Source organism: Danio rerio, chromosome 22 (genome assembly GCF_049306965.1).
Source record: "Danio rerio strain Tuebingen ecotype United States chromosome 22, GRCz12tu, whole genome shotgun sequence".
In the NCBI taxonomy this organism is placed as follows: domain Eukaryota; kingdom Metazoa; phylum Chordata; class Actinopteri; order Cypriniformes; family Danionidae; genus Danio; species Danio rerio.
In genome coordinates, this window is record NC_133197.1 from 6,943,509 (window position 1) to 6,958,476 (window position 14,968).

At 34.8% G+C, this 14,968-nt stretch overlaps 1 protein-coding gene across 6 annotated transcripts in view; it reads left to right on the forward strand.

Annotated features, from left to right (window-relative positions):
* LOC110437711 (CD48 antigen) overlaps positions 1-14,968 on the forward strand; it is a 49,937-nt gene that overhangs the window by 12,941 nt on the left and 22,028 nt on the right. The window contains exons 2-6 of one of the 6 annotated variants that reach the window (XM_068216413.1): positions 7,599-7,922; positions 8,011-8,298; positions 10,678-10,788; positions 10,866-10,927; positions 13,905-13,985. In XM_068216413.1, coding sequence (XP_068072514.1) covers positions 7,694-7,922; positions 8,011-8,298; positions 10,678-10,788; positions 10,866-10,927; positions 13,905-13,952 — 738 coding nt within the window. In that variant the 5' untranslated portion in view covers positions 7,599-7,693 and the 3' untranslated portion in view covers positions 13,953-13,985. Of the gene's footprint in view, positions 1-219; positions 540-7,598; positions 7,923-8,010; positions 8,299-10,677; positions 10,789-10,865; positions 10,928-13,904; positions 14,067-14,968 lie in introns of those variants that run through there. The other 5 variants (XM_073937153.1, XR_012397687.1, XR_012397688.1 and 2 more) reach the window with 5 other exon arrangements.

Genomic DNA, 14,968 nt, shown 5'->3' on the forward strand with positions numbered 1-14,968 from the left:
GCAGAAAAACGTATTGAAAAATGCTGATGATAAACGCAAACGAAAAGCGTCCCGGTTGTGTACGAGCCTTAACATTGAAGTAACTTATTTTACATGACAATAATACATTCTTTTTATTAATAGAATAGCTATGTAATTTAGAGAGAAATATAGACTGGCCTATACATTTTCTGCTGTTATAATATAAGATTCCTGACTGAGTTTTTTTTTTCCTTGCAGAAATCAGACATGCAGGCTGTTTATTACAATGTCCCTAAAAGACGATGATCATATCTAGCCTATAGGCTTACTGGAACCAGAGCTAGAGCTCATCTTTCACTCCTTTTGGTTTCATTCACACATATTTTCTGCACAGATAAATTCTTTGTTTTGTCTTTGCATATTTGGTGTAATATTATTATTATAAATTTATTGTAATAATTTTGTTTGTATTTAAAAAAAGTTTAACCAATAGCACTCTGAAATGTAACCACAAAAAACATCCTAGTTTAATGTATGTATAATGCACATTAGCTATTAAATTCTGATCACATCCTTCACTTTGTGTCTTTCTGTTATTAACTGTTATGGTTTAATTGTTTTTTCAAACAACTAATTGAATATCGAGAATTGCAATGTTGTTTACAGCATCATAAGACATTGTCAAACGTAACCATACCATCGTCGCCCTCTAGTATCCTAGGGCGGAAGGGGGGGTTGTTTATATTGTTGGCGCCAAATACCCATTAGTGAAAAATTTACTATTTTATTGAACTTTGCTAGGTAATGTAAAATGTAAATGGTATGTTAAAAAATACTCTAGGCCAGGGGTGGCCAACCTTGTTCCTGGAGAGCCACCTTCCTGCAGATTTCAGTTGCAACCCATATCAAACACACCTGAACTAATTAATTAGGACCTGAACACCACGTGATAATTACTTAGGGAGTATCATGACACACAGAGTTTCCTTCTGAATTTTAAAATGAACACAATGTTAATGTTTTTATTGATTTATTCAACTTAAATGTCACATTTAATACTATTGGACCAATGAGATTGGTATGTGAGTGCAAGTAATGATTGGTGGTTTTCAAGAACACACATTTGTATAATGACATGATCTATAGAATTTCAATGTTAAGGTCGTTAATGAGGACGAGCCTCGTGAAAAAAAGAAATAAAAATTTTGCTAATGATACTGAACTATACCTTTCATTCGGACCTGCTCTATTTAATCTTTTTTAATTTTATAAAATGCTTTATGATTCTATTTTTAGATAGCAAGCAGCTATTAATCTACCATTATTATACTACTAAATTACATCTAAAGTGCTTTGAGCGTTAAGAAAGCATTAAATACAATGCAACAAATTATTCTACTATTATTATTAGTATTATTATTATTATTATGAAGTTTGTTGGACTGAACAGGATTCATGTAAACACCTTATTTCTATATTTCTAAGCTATTGCTATCAGATTGAAACTGGTGACTTTAACTGGTCATTAGGAATTAAAGCAAACATTCACTTAATACTTAAACAGACAGAAACACAAGTCACAGTTTGCAATATTAATCTTTACATTGGCTGTTAGCTTTGATTATTTGACTCTTTCTGGGGTATTTATCAAAAAATAGCTCTGTTAGAAGAGATGAACAGGAAATCATCTTTTAGTGTCTGTTTGTCCAGAATTCACCTGACCAGAGGTTATTGTGCGTCTAAAGAAGATCAAACCACAGCAGGTTTCAGTTTGACTCGCGTTGAGTTGCTAATTATAACACCTCTGACAAAGTGAGATAGCTGACAGTTTCAACTCTGTTTTTTTTTTCCATTAATCCTCTCTGCATGATTACAAACCCTTTTTTAAATCTATTATTAAAAGATTCATTACATGATGACATAAGATTGTCACTGCATTACTGATTTTGCATACAGCATGTGTTCAGAGTGTGTGGTTGTAAACTATACAAGGCTCTGTCTGTACACATTTGCGCTTTAAAATATATTTTGGTCTTTAAAAAGCACAGAATAGCACCTAAAAGCTGCAAAAGTTAATCCGTACCACCCCGATCACAGCTTTTGTACCTTTATTTCTGAGAGTGTGTTGTGGGAGGACTCACAGACCAGATGAAGAAGCTGGGCTTCAGCGGATAATCACACTTTACAAACACGCTTGCAAAAGTCAACACTCCAAAAGTCAAACACGCTTAAAGGAAATGGTTCACATTTTTGCTTTGTTCTTGTTGTGCTGGTGGCTTCCAATTGGTAAGTTATGAATGATTTATCAAATGACTTTTTCAGTTTCAGATTATTATCTGCTAACATTATATACAGTTTATGCATTTTCTTTTAAATCCACAATGATTAAATTAATTATTGATCAGGGTGCCAGTTTTAAAATAATTTACAGTATACACTAATCTGAAACTATTGACCATTTTCACAAGAGTGTCATGACGTGTTTAACAGTCATCATATTCTTAACTCATTAAAAGTTTTTAATACTTCAATTTATTTAAAAAATGTATAAACATTTGACGTCACGATCGCCTCACAGCAAGAAGGTTACTGGTTCGAACCTCGGGTTGCATTTCTGTGTGGAGTGCAAAGACATGCACTATAGGTGAATTGGGTAAGCTAAATTATCTGTAGTGTGTGCGAATGGGTGTTTATGGATGTTTTCCAGTGATGGGTTGCAGCTGGAAGGGCATACGCTGCACGCGTAAAACGTATGCTGGATAAATTGGCGGTTCATTCTACTGTGGTGATCCCGGATTAATATAGGGACTAAGCTGAAGAAAAATTAATGAGTATTAAATGAGTATTTATGGATGTATTATATCATCTTTGAGTCAAATTACCAAACACGAATTGCAACTTGTTCGAGGTGTTTGTAATGCAGCGTCTATAAGGCAGGACAGTAAATTTGATGTTATTCTGTCCTCTGGCTGCAGTTATCAGTCTCACAGTTTTTTCCCTTTTTTTTCTGATAGTCTTGATTAAAACCGTTGTGGGTTTTTTTTATTGTATTATTTCAGCAAATAGGACTATAAAAAAAAAATATAAAAAAAAGATTTGAGATTTTTTGTGCTCTACCATTCTCCCACACAAGTTTACCCAACTATGACTATGTATGCTACTGAGAAACATGGAAATGCTAAAAGGGTCTATTGCAGTAAATTTTCTGATATATGCTTTTATCTTGAGTGAATTAAAGACGACAAAAGAAGAAATTAAATTAGCAAAAGAGCAAAAATATGTTGGTTCTGCATAGTCTGTTGATGTGACTTTAAGGAAAGGAATGAAGTTGGCTGCAAATATCATCTATTCATTCACTTTCCCTTGGCTTAGTCTCTTTTTTATAAAGTGTCGCCACAGTGGAACGAACCACAACATACGCCAGAATATGTTTTATACAGTAGATGCCTTTCCAGCCACAACGCAGTACTGGAAGACACCCATACACTCTGTCAAACTCAAACACACAATCTTATACAGAAAATGCTAATTTTGTTTACGCAATTCATCTATACACATGTCTGTGGACTGTTGGGAAAACCGAAGCATCTGGAGGAAACCCACGCAGAGGTCTGCACGGGACTGATTTTTTAAAAATCCTGCTCTTGCTAGGTTTTATTCCGCACCAGACCGCTCACATTGTATATTCAGTCTTTGTTCACCTGTTGCTCACTTAAAATATTTTCTACCAAACTGTTCCTGCTAAATTTAGATCTGGTTTCCAAAATCTCACATTTAAATTGGATACTACCAAAATCGAGAGATAACAGATAAAGTGTAGGCTGTGCAAGGATTGTAGGCTAAATGTCAGTTTTATTTGCCCCTTTGTGATAAGTGCTACCTTAAACCTGAGCTTCCAGTCTTGTGATTGCTAAAGGGTAAAACTTTGAGATATTATCACATCGCGCAAAGGGTAATTGTTTTTTTCCATTTGTGTCTATGACACGTGAAACAGACTCCCATACAACAGACTTGCCTGATGTGGGTTTCCTAACAGTAAACTGACCGTTTTCTAATGCAAGCTGAACGTTCTTTAAGGACAGTGCATCTTCAGTTTGCTCTGCCATGGTAAAGCCCACTCTGAGGACTGTTATGCAGAAGATGTGTGAAAAAAAAAACATGAGCAGAAAGCCGTGATCATGCGTTCAGCATGTGTAACAGTCGTGAGCACTGGCTGCACTAGTGCTCAATTATAGTTGCATAAAATGGTACCGCGGAGCTTCCGAGATGCAAGTGTGTGCGTGTTCATATAGAACTATGAAGTAGGAGGTGTAGATTTAGCACTTTCGTTACCAAAAATAAGCATGTTTAAAAAACTAAATAAATAAATAAAAATTATCAGCGACAGGAGAGGACATCCTCACTACGCTGCTGCATAGGCCTACCTCACTGCACTGATCTGCTTTCCTTCTATCCCTGATGATGCTGGAGTTTGTACTCGGTGGTTACTCAAATTCCGTTGGGATCATTTCAGTCCTACAAAAACTACTATTGAGTAGTGCACATCCTAAAGATAATTTTACTTTTCTGGTGGACTGAAAAAAGGGAGTTATTCCTTGTGTTTTTGCATGAAACAACTATACCCTAACCACACCGAGAGCTTGGGATCATCAACCTAGATGCTCCATCTTAGAGACCTCTCTGTCTGACTACGAGATGAGAACCACAAACGGCACCAGATCATGTTTATATATCATGACTACATACATGTATGTGTAAATATATATTTTATAAACGCTAGATGCATTATAATTTATTAATAGGATGAACAATGCAGCATTGTGTTTAATAATGGAGTATCTTTATTTAAACATATTAGTGGTTACCAGGCAAAAGAGAGACTCAACTGATATTGAGAGAGTTTGCCTAATTGTGTGCGTTATGTTGATTAATATCTAAGAAATGCTAATGCTGTAGTAAATTATTATATTTTAAGGAAGTTTTATTGTATTATTACTACTATTCATTCATTCATTCATTCATTCATTTTCTTGTCGGCTTAGTCCCTTTATTATTCCGGGGTCGCCACAGCGGAATGAACCGCCAACTTATCCAGCAAGTTTTTACGCAGCTGATGCTCTTCCAGCTGCAACCCATCTCTGGGAAACATCCACAAACACACATTCACACACACACTCATACACTACGGACAATTTAGCCTACCCAATTCACCTGTATTGCACGTCTTTGGACTGTGGGGGAAACCGGAGCACCTGGAAGAAACCCACGTGAAGGCAGGGAGAACATGCAAACTCCACACAGAAACGCCAACTGAGCCGAGGTTCGAACCAGCGACCCAGAGACCTTCTTTCTGTGGAGGCGACAGCACTACCTACTGCGCCACTGCCTCGCCTATTGCTACTTTATTACTAATATTTAAATTTACAATCTGTGATATTATACATCTCATATGCATGTATGCATGTTGTAAAGTGTGAGTGTGTTGAAAGCTTGTACTCTGTTGTCTGTTGAGAGACGCAAAACAGACTCGGCTGATATTAAGAGAGATTGCCTAATTGTGTGTTATGCAGAAGCAAAATGAAATCACCTTCACATGACCATGTTTGAGTCAAGCTTCTTTTTTAATAATAAAATAATGATTTTAACAACGCAGAGAAAAACCTTCATCTCTTCCGTCATAGTTCTATGCGACTGGATATGAACACACACACACTTGCAAATCGGAAGCTCACCGGTGCCATCTTGTACAAGTAGCCTATTAGAATGAGGAAATCACAGATACGCTGTTCTGAAATAACGTCAGGACTCTACAGCCTGATCCCATAAAAATTACACCAGAGTTACCGACTGTTACGTGTTTATGATGTTAAAGTGGGATGCTGTAACATTTAAGTGAGACAGGTGTAATGTGTGCGACAGATCAAGAATGAGGCAAGGATCAGTTACTCTTATTTAAGCTTTTACTCAATATTTAAAAATTGTAACACTAATAAATGGGGGGGGGGGGGGGGGGGGGGGGGGGATAAACATTTATGATTATTATCTTTAAACAAAAACAACAAGTGTAAGCCAAATCAAAGAAATTAGCAAAACAAAACAATACTTAAATCTAATGTCTAAACTAGGCGTCAAAAAGAAACACAAATAAAAACCGAGATCTTCAGTGTATACGACACCCGAACTAAACTAATTAAACTACAAAACTCAAAAATACACGGGTGGCAAAACACTCAAACTAATCTAACAAAACATCAATCTAAACCAAAACGAAACAAACCGGATAAGTCTGTCAAAGCTTAGTTTAGAATCACACAACAACCATCATACTATGTTACATAAAGCCAACGAAGTTCAACAAGCAAACTCGAATTATCACAGTAACTTTATTTATTATACAACAGAAATTTATTCCCACACCGCAAGAAATCTGGTTGGGTCCTGTGGTACATGAATGCAGACCTCTAAACCTACATGAAGTGTGGAGAACATGCAGAAATTCCAACTGGCCCAGTCGGGACTCAAAACAATGAACTTCTTGCTATGTAGCGACAGTGCCAACCACTGAGCCATCATTGCAAATATCAGTGTATTGAATTTGTTGTACATGGCTTCCAAGTGCAAACTGATGAACAGAGGGGAACCAGGTAAATTTGCTAGTTAAATGAGCTATATTAAAAAGACTTGTAACATCAAAATACCTTTAAGGCAAGTAATTTCACCCTGCGGCAATCTTTTAAATGCCTCTAAGTCAGTATGCTCGGGCACTCTGCTTGAATGGGGAAACATCAAATTCTTCAAAACTGTTAGTCAAGCTTACGATTACGATGCAGATTTGGAATCACCAATACATCTAAACAAAAACATAGGTCTCATAGGTTTTATTTCTAAACGCCAGAATTAAACAAAATCAGAATATTTTCAGGTTGTCCGAGCTAATGTGCATGCACACTCAAAAAGAAGGAGATCATGACACCAACCTCATTTATGGCTGATGCACATTATTATCCTGTGGATATTGATCGTCTGATCGCGCTGCTCTTCTGACGTAATTCACAACTTGGTCTTGATAGTGAATCTCTGGCAGAAATGACAGCAACTCTGTAAGTTTGTGGGTGTTCGAGTAGTTGCTGTGAAGTGATGTGCATTTCACAGGCGGGCTGTACCTCGTATTCATTTCATACAGATTACAAAATCAAAAAACTTTACTTTTAAATGAAGCAAGTGCACTTATAAAACAGAGTTTAAGCTTTATGTGGATATATTTCTTATGTCTGTGAAGCAAGTATTCACTGAGATTCCAGTGTGTTTGTTGATCAATAAACTGTTGTAATGTAAAAGCACCAGTCTGGTCCGAGTTTCTCCCCCCAAAAATCGTCAGTCTACAGCGATCGCTGATTGGCTTCTGTACTAGAAGGCGGGGCTTCATTTGCCATATTGACCGTTACACATTTCCTTATTCAAAACTATGCGAGTGACATGTCTCGTGTATTCTATAGTCTTTGGTAACATTACCAGATTATTCTTTTAAGCTTGTTACATTACAACGCCTTTAATATAATATATTTGCGTACATTTATCTGTTAATTAGGAGTACTCTAGATACTTAATCTGAGTCTAAAGTGGTTTCTGTCCTTCAGGTGTGTTTGCTAAGAAACTAAAAGTGTCTGTGTCAGTGACTGAAGGAGATTCTGTTACTCTAAACTCTGGTGTTACTATAATACATTGGGAGAACATGCTGTGGAGTTTTGGAGCCGAAAACACTCTTATAGCTAAAATCAACATTAAGGAGCAAATCTTCTCCACATTTGATGGCACTGACAGATTCAGAGACAGACTTAAGATGGACAGACAGACTGGATCTCTGACCATCACAAACATCACATCTGAAAATGCGGGAATTTATAATCTTGATATAAGCGGGAAAAAATGGACATCAAAAATATTCAATGTTTCTGTTCATGGCGAGTAAAGTTCTTTAATCCTTCACAAATTCTTCAACAATTTACACTCAAACTCTGTACTGAAAATCTCTATTCTCATGTTTTCCAGCACGTCTGCTTGTTCCTGTCCTCATCTTCAACTCTTCTCTGTGTTCATCATCCCAGTATAATTGTTCAGTGTTGTGTTCAGTGGTGAATGTGAGCGCTGTGAGTCTCTCCTGGTACAAAGGAAGCAGTGTATTGTCCAGCATCATTGTGTCTGATCTCAGCATCAGTCTCTCTCTACCTCTGGAGGTGGAATATCAGGATAACAACACCTACAGCTGTGTGATCAACAACACCATCAGCAACCAGACCACACATCTGGACATCAACACACTCTGTCAGCCGTGTCCAGGTATGTTGATTTTAACATTCAACCCCATGATTGTTAAACTATAAACAATCAGTAAAATGTTGTTGCTGTTTGTTTAACTGGGTACAATGAGTAGGTATTACTCTTCAACAGTTCATCCACTGAACGGGTGAGCAGCTATTCTGCTTTTTATGGGAAAGTATTTTACATTCTTTTTGTCTTCGCTTTAATCGGACCCTAAAAATGTGCATTATGATGCCAAATATGGGCAAACCCAATTGTTGATTTCAATTTTAATTTAAAATAATGTAACCCAGCCGTTGTCCATATTTGACTCAAAGTTGAGTTCACAGTAAACACAATACACCACAATAAAAAAGTCATAATAATTGCAAAAGGTTGTTATTTATATATGCAGCTCTCATGTTTTATTTGTTTCAACTCAAAATTTGGGTTTAAAAAAAGATTTAAATTTAATTAAAAAAATTAATCCAACATTGGGTTTGTCAATTTATGACCCAGGTGGCGCAGTAAGTAGTGCTGTCGCCTCACAGCAGGAAGGTCGCTGGTTCAAGCTTCGCTGGGTCGGTTGGCATTTTTGTGTGGAGTTTACATGTTCTCCCAGTGCTGGTGTGGGTTTCCCCCACAGTCCAAACATATGCGTTATAGGTGAATTGAATAAACTAAATTGACTGCAGTGTATGTGTGTGAATGTGTGTGTATGAGTGTTTCCCAATGATGGGTTACAGCTGGAAGGGCATCCGCTGCGTAAAACATAAGCTGGACCAGTTTGTGGTTCATTCTGCGGTGGCGACATTATTAAAAGGACTAAGCCACAAAGAAAATGAATGAATGAATTTATGATCCAACATTGGGTTAATACAACCCAGCATTTTAGTGACAAAATATTCAACTATAGTTTTGATTACAGATGATGAATGAGTGGAAGGAGGAAAGGAGCCAGTGTGGAATAAAACGTCCAGCTCAAAAGTTCAAAGTGAACTAATTTTAGTAAAATGGATGTAATGTTTGTCTAGACTAAAAACCAATCTGGATTCTTATAACCAAATTTTAGGTCAAATGTAGAAAAAAAAACAAAAAATTGGGTTTAAAAAAATATTTAAAAATATTAACCAAGCGTTGTTGGAAAAAATAACATAATTTGAGATTGTACTTAAGCAAATGAAATGTAATTTCCCAGTCTGTTACTCTGTTGATTATAATCTGTAACTCCAATTAAGACTGTTCAGGTTTGATGGATGAACAGTTTATTGTCAGTCTTAAAAATCTGTATAATCTTTTTGTCTAAAAGTGTCAATAATACGCTGCCTTCCTAAAACCTGTAAAAATAATAAATAAAAATAAAGGAGCTAATCTTATTTTCAATCCTCAAATCTAATTTAAATGAGGAAACAACATCTTTATTGCAAACTCCATTTTTGATTAAAGTAGAGGTTTATATTTTTTAATATTACCTATATAAGTGTAAAAAGCTTAGCAAGACACTATCCATAAATGTTAAAGCAGCAGATTCTTATTGAGAGTGTGTGTGTGTGTGTGTGTGTGTGTGTCTGTGTGTGTACCTAGTTTTTGTGGTGTAAAAATGGTTTAGCTGGCATGGCAAACGTTGTATATAAAATATGAAGAAAATATGAAAAAGAAAATGTTTTTTTATGTTTGGAGAAAAAAAAAACTTAAAAAAAAAAAACTAAAAAAAAAAAAACTAAAAAAAAAAAAAAAACTATTTTCATTTAGTTTTGGCCTGCTGTTAAAATTGTGCACGGGTCATTTTTGATCTGCAAGTCAACAGGAGAGAAAAGCTTAATTCAATTTTAAAGAAGATCTTGCAATGTGAAAATCTTTCAAAAATGCTGGATGCCATTTCAACCCAATTGAGCAAATTATTGACACTTAAATGTTGGGTTAAATTGAGCATATAGTGTCAATAATAATAATAATAATAATAATAATAATAATAATAATAATAACCCAATGATGGATTGAGCACTTTTCTTTTTACCAAAATTGGGCTCACACGCTCTCTCTTAGACACACACACAATACTTTATATAACACTTCACATAAAAGCCAGAAACTATGGACGGATGATCAACAGTAAGAAAAAAAATAAAAATAAAAAATTATTAAAAATATATATAAAACTGTTCAAAAGAAAGCACAACGCCAAATGTACCTCACTTTTCACTACAGTATGTTACTGAATTATTTAAAGCATAATCCTATCACTTGATTTTTTCGTCTCAGTTCTTGTGATTGTAAATTTTCACACCAATTGCAACATAGCTTGACCCACAATAGTCGCATGCAGAAAAAGGTGAATGGGATACAGTGCAGCAGTTTGACTGTGTTGTCGATCAGACAGATTCACTTTCATCATTGACTTATTTTCATCTATTACAGATGAGGATCTGCATCTGTTCAACATTGTGTGGATTTGTGCTGCTGTTGGGTCTCTGTTGATTTTAGTGTCTGCCGTGATGTGCTGCATCTCCAAGAAATGTAGAAAAACAGGTTAGGTCTAAAATGTTTAAAGAAAATATTCACAAATATTATTGACATCACTGTTTTAACACATCTGTTTAATGCAGTTCATAACTGTGAGGAAGACCAATCTGATTCAACATTGTGTAAAGAAAAATCACGAAAAAAGGTAAGAAACTTCAATGACATCTAGCAATACGTTGGTGCAGTGTAAGTTAGTGCAGTTAAAGTTTGCTGATTGAAGTTTTGTGCTTGATGTGCATCAGAGAGTCAGTGAACAGCACTTGGCCAACTGTCATCATTTTTACCACTAAATACAGAACAGATCAAAAGAACAGTTTAAGCATGCTTTTACGTACATATGTGCCTATACTAAACCAGAGTATGCCATTTTGCAAATTCTTTGCATTTTAAAAAAGGTATGTTTCATGTTGCGGATTATATAAATGTTTCAGAATTCTTTTTGTAACAAAAAAAAAAATCATTAAAAAGCTACTTAAATAATTACAGTAAAAATACATGTCTATAAAAAATGCATTGAACCTGTTTTTCATTTTTAATCAGTCCATTTCCTGCTGTATAACGGGTGTAGTGATGGTTTTTCTCATGGGCAGATTTAACCATTAAGCAAGCAGTCGCTTAGGCCCCTAGAACTCTTGCAGGACCACAATAAATATATAGATGTTTAAATAATATCTATAATCTATATATAATGTTGCTATCTGTCCTATTTTATACAGTCGGAGTCAAGCAATTACAATTTTAACAATTAAATATTATTAATATATGGTAAAATCTAATTTTAATAAATGTAATTTTACGTAATAATTTAATATATCCACGACCCCAATCTACAAGCAGTTCAGCAGTCAAATTTATAAAAACCACATATTTATTATTTATTTTTATTATTTTTAGTTTTAAACTCTTAAAAAAAATAAATACATAAAACAATTTAAATATAGTGATAACATGTAGAAAAGGAAATTGAGTGATTATATATATATATATATATATATATATATATATATATATATATATATATATATATATATATATATATATATACACACACACAAAATGGATAATATAAAAATAAAATAACTCATAAAAATAAACAAATAAAAATGAATAAATAAATAAATAAAATAAATGAATAAAAATAAATATAAATTAAAAAAAGAAAAATAAATAAATATATAAAAAAAGAAAACAGCAACGGTTTCAGAACAGCTGATCTGAGTTGGGTCAATCAACTTTGAGTAGACCAACTCAGAGTTAAGCGCGTGCACCATAACTAAAAAGGCATTATCAATGGAGCGCAGATTTTACGAGTGACTTTTGCAATAACTTGCATAAGAGATCACCATTTTTTCTCCAGCTGAATTTGCCAGTATGAACAGTTAAAAGCAACACATGTCTCTATCACACTGCAGCATGACGATATCAATCTGAACCTCTATAATGGCAGTCTATGGGACCGTTGCTAGGTTGCCGTATCTGGTTGTTAGGGGTGTGGCTAGAAAGTTAAAAGCTCATCAGTTATTGGCAGTTAGGTAGTCTGAGCGAAATGAGCCCAGTTAGAAGTCTGTTGGACAGTCTGATGCAGAGTTATGAGGTCACAAAGTTTGGTCCAATGTTAAGTCAATAGGATTTTTCCGACGGTCCCGGGACGTTTTTCGGAAAACTGAAAGTCGGATCAGTCGGAAAAGATATAGCAACACGAGTCAAACCAGTTTGGAGGTCTGGTGTGAGTTTGGTGGTCATAGCTTGAAAGCTCTAGGAGGAGATAGAGTTTAATTTTTAGTCTCAGAAGAAAAATAGGATAACCATAGTCTGGCTTGCTACACAAGCCAGCCTAATTAATTTAGGCTACTTGTCCCTACTGAAGGTCAGTGAATTTAAGCTTTATTTATTAAAAAAGGACAAGCCATTCTCGTCCGCGACTTTGTTCTTTGTGTGACTGAAAATGTAGGCAATAGCTATGTCTCCATTGAATATTATTAATTAAATTTATGTGCAAAACTGGATTATCGCATAAAAGATATGTGCCAATTAAGCAGCATTTCCATCCAACGAGTCAAAGAGAACAAAATCGTCACTTCTTGATTAAACGGGCACCAAATTTTAACAGTAAAAGCTGAATTTACGGTAGAAGAAGCTGCGGCAGTGTCAATCTTTTCTATGTTTAATAAATGTACTTGCGCCTCAGAAGACAATGCTGACACACAATGAACATGTGGGGGCCTTTGAAGCCATGAGACGCGGAGAACAGAAGCTCTTAACATGCTCCAGACGCTCTGGAGGTCATTAATAATATGATACCATTAATACTGAAATGGTTAAGGATTTTTAGAATAAAAGAGCAAAACAACATTTAAGATGTGTTACAGTGTGCTCAGCCTGCTGGTTTGTCCGTTCACACACATTTTCATTATCAAAAAACAAATCTTTTTTAAAATGTACATGATGAAATTTGTTCAGTAAAAGTGTTTTCATTGTAGTTTATGCGCATCTTTTCTATTGAATAAAAGTTTATCCTACTCAGTTATGTGCGGGTTTTTTATGCATATTTTAAAAAAGTTGTGTATCATGACGTTTCCATCAATCGTTTTTATGCACATCTCCAAAATGAGCATTAAAATAGGTGGGTGGAAACGTAAGGCTAAGGTGAGAAATACCGCTTTATCTTTAAAAAAGGGGAGGAGACCAACAAGAACTCAGAGTTTAGAGAATAAAACCTGCCCCTGACCAGGTTAGATTCACAGAGTAAGTTACCACAGTAACTGACTCTGAGTTAAAGTTACCTCTCGTTCAGAAACAGGCTTAATTTACTCTGCTTTGTCGAGTTTAACAAACCTGCCATTTTGAAAAGGAAAGCCCAGAGTTTCTCTCATTTCAGGGTTAAAATACTTAACCTCCTTTCTGAAACAGGCCCCTGATCAACTTTGGGAGTAAAACATGTTTGGTTCTACATGTGTTTGGGATTAGCAGCCTATACTGAATAAATTATTTTATAGTATAATAATACATTATCATTATTATTAGAAAAGCAATGTAATTTAGAGAGAAATATAGACTGGCCTATACATTTTCTGTTGTTATAACATAAGATTCCTGACTGAGTTTTTTTTTTTTCCTTGCAGAAATCAGACATGCAGGCTGTTTATTACAATGTCCCTAAAAGACGGTGATAGTATCTAGCCTATAGGCTTACTGGAACCAGTGTAAGAGCTCAGCTTTCATCTTTCATCAATCCTTTTTGTTTCATTTCAACGCTTACTTTCTGCACAGATAACTACTTTGTTTTGTCCTTGCATATTTGGTGTAATATTATTATTATAAATTTATTGTAATAATTTTGTTTGTATTTATAAGTTTAACCAACAGCACTTAGAAATGTAACCACAAAAAAAATCTATAAAATCTATTCTATCTAGTTTACTGTGTGTATAAATGAACATTAGCTATTAAATACTGATCACATCCTTCACTTTATTTCTTTCTGTTATTAACTGTTATGGTTCTTATTCTTTTTTCAAACAACTAAATGAATATGGAGAATTGCAATGTTGTTTACATCATAAGACATTATCAAACGTAACCAAAACATCATCGCCCTCTAGTGTCCTAAAGGGTGGCGGGGGGGGGGGGTCATTTACATGATAAAGTATGCTATAAATTAACAGGTTGTTTATAGTGTTGGCGCCAAATACCCAGTAGTGTAAAAGAGACTATTTTATTGCACTTTGCTAGGTAAATGTAAAATGTAAGAGGTACGTTAAAAAAACATGGTAGGGATTTCCATGACACAGAGTTTCATTCTGAATTTTAAAATGAACACAATGTTAATGTTTTTATTGATTTATTTAACTTAAATGTCACATTTAATACTATTGGACCAATGAGATTGGTATGTGAGTGCAAGTAATGATTGATGGTTTTCAAGAACACACATTTGTATAATGACATGATCTATAGAATTTCAATGTTAAGGTCGTTAATGAGGACGAGCCTCGTGTCCTTAGGGCTCAATTTTCCTTTAAACCTCTTTATAAAAAAATAATAATAATAATATTCACTGACGATACTGAACTATACCTTTCATTCGTACCTGCTTTATTTAATCTTTTTGAATTTTATAAAATGATTTATGATTCTATTTTTCGAATCATCTATTAATGTACCTTTATTATACTACTACATTACA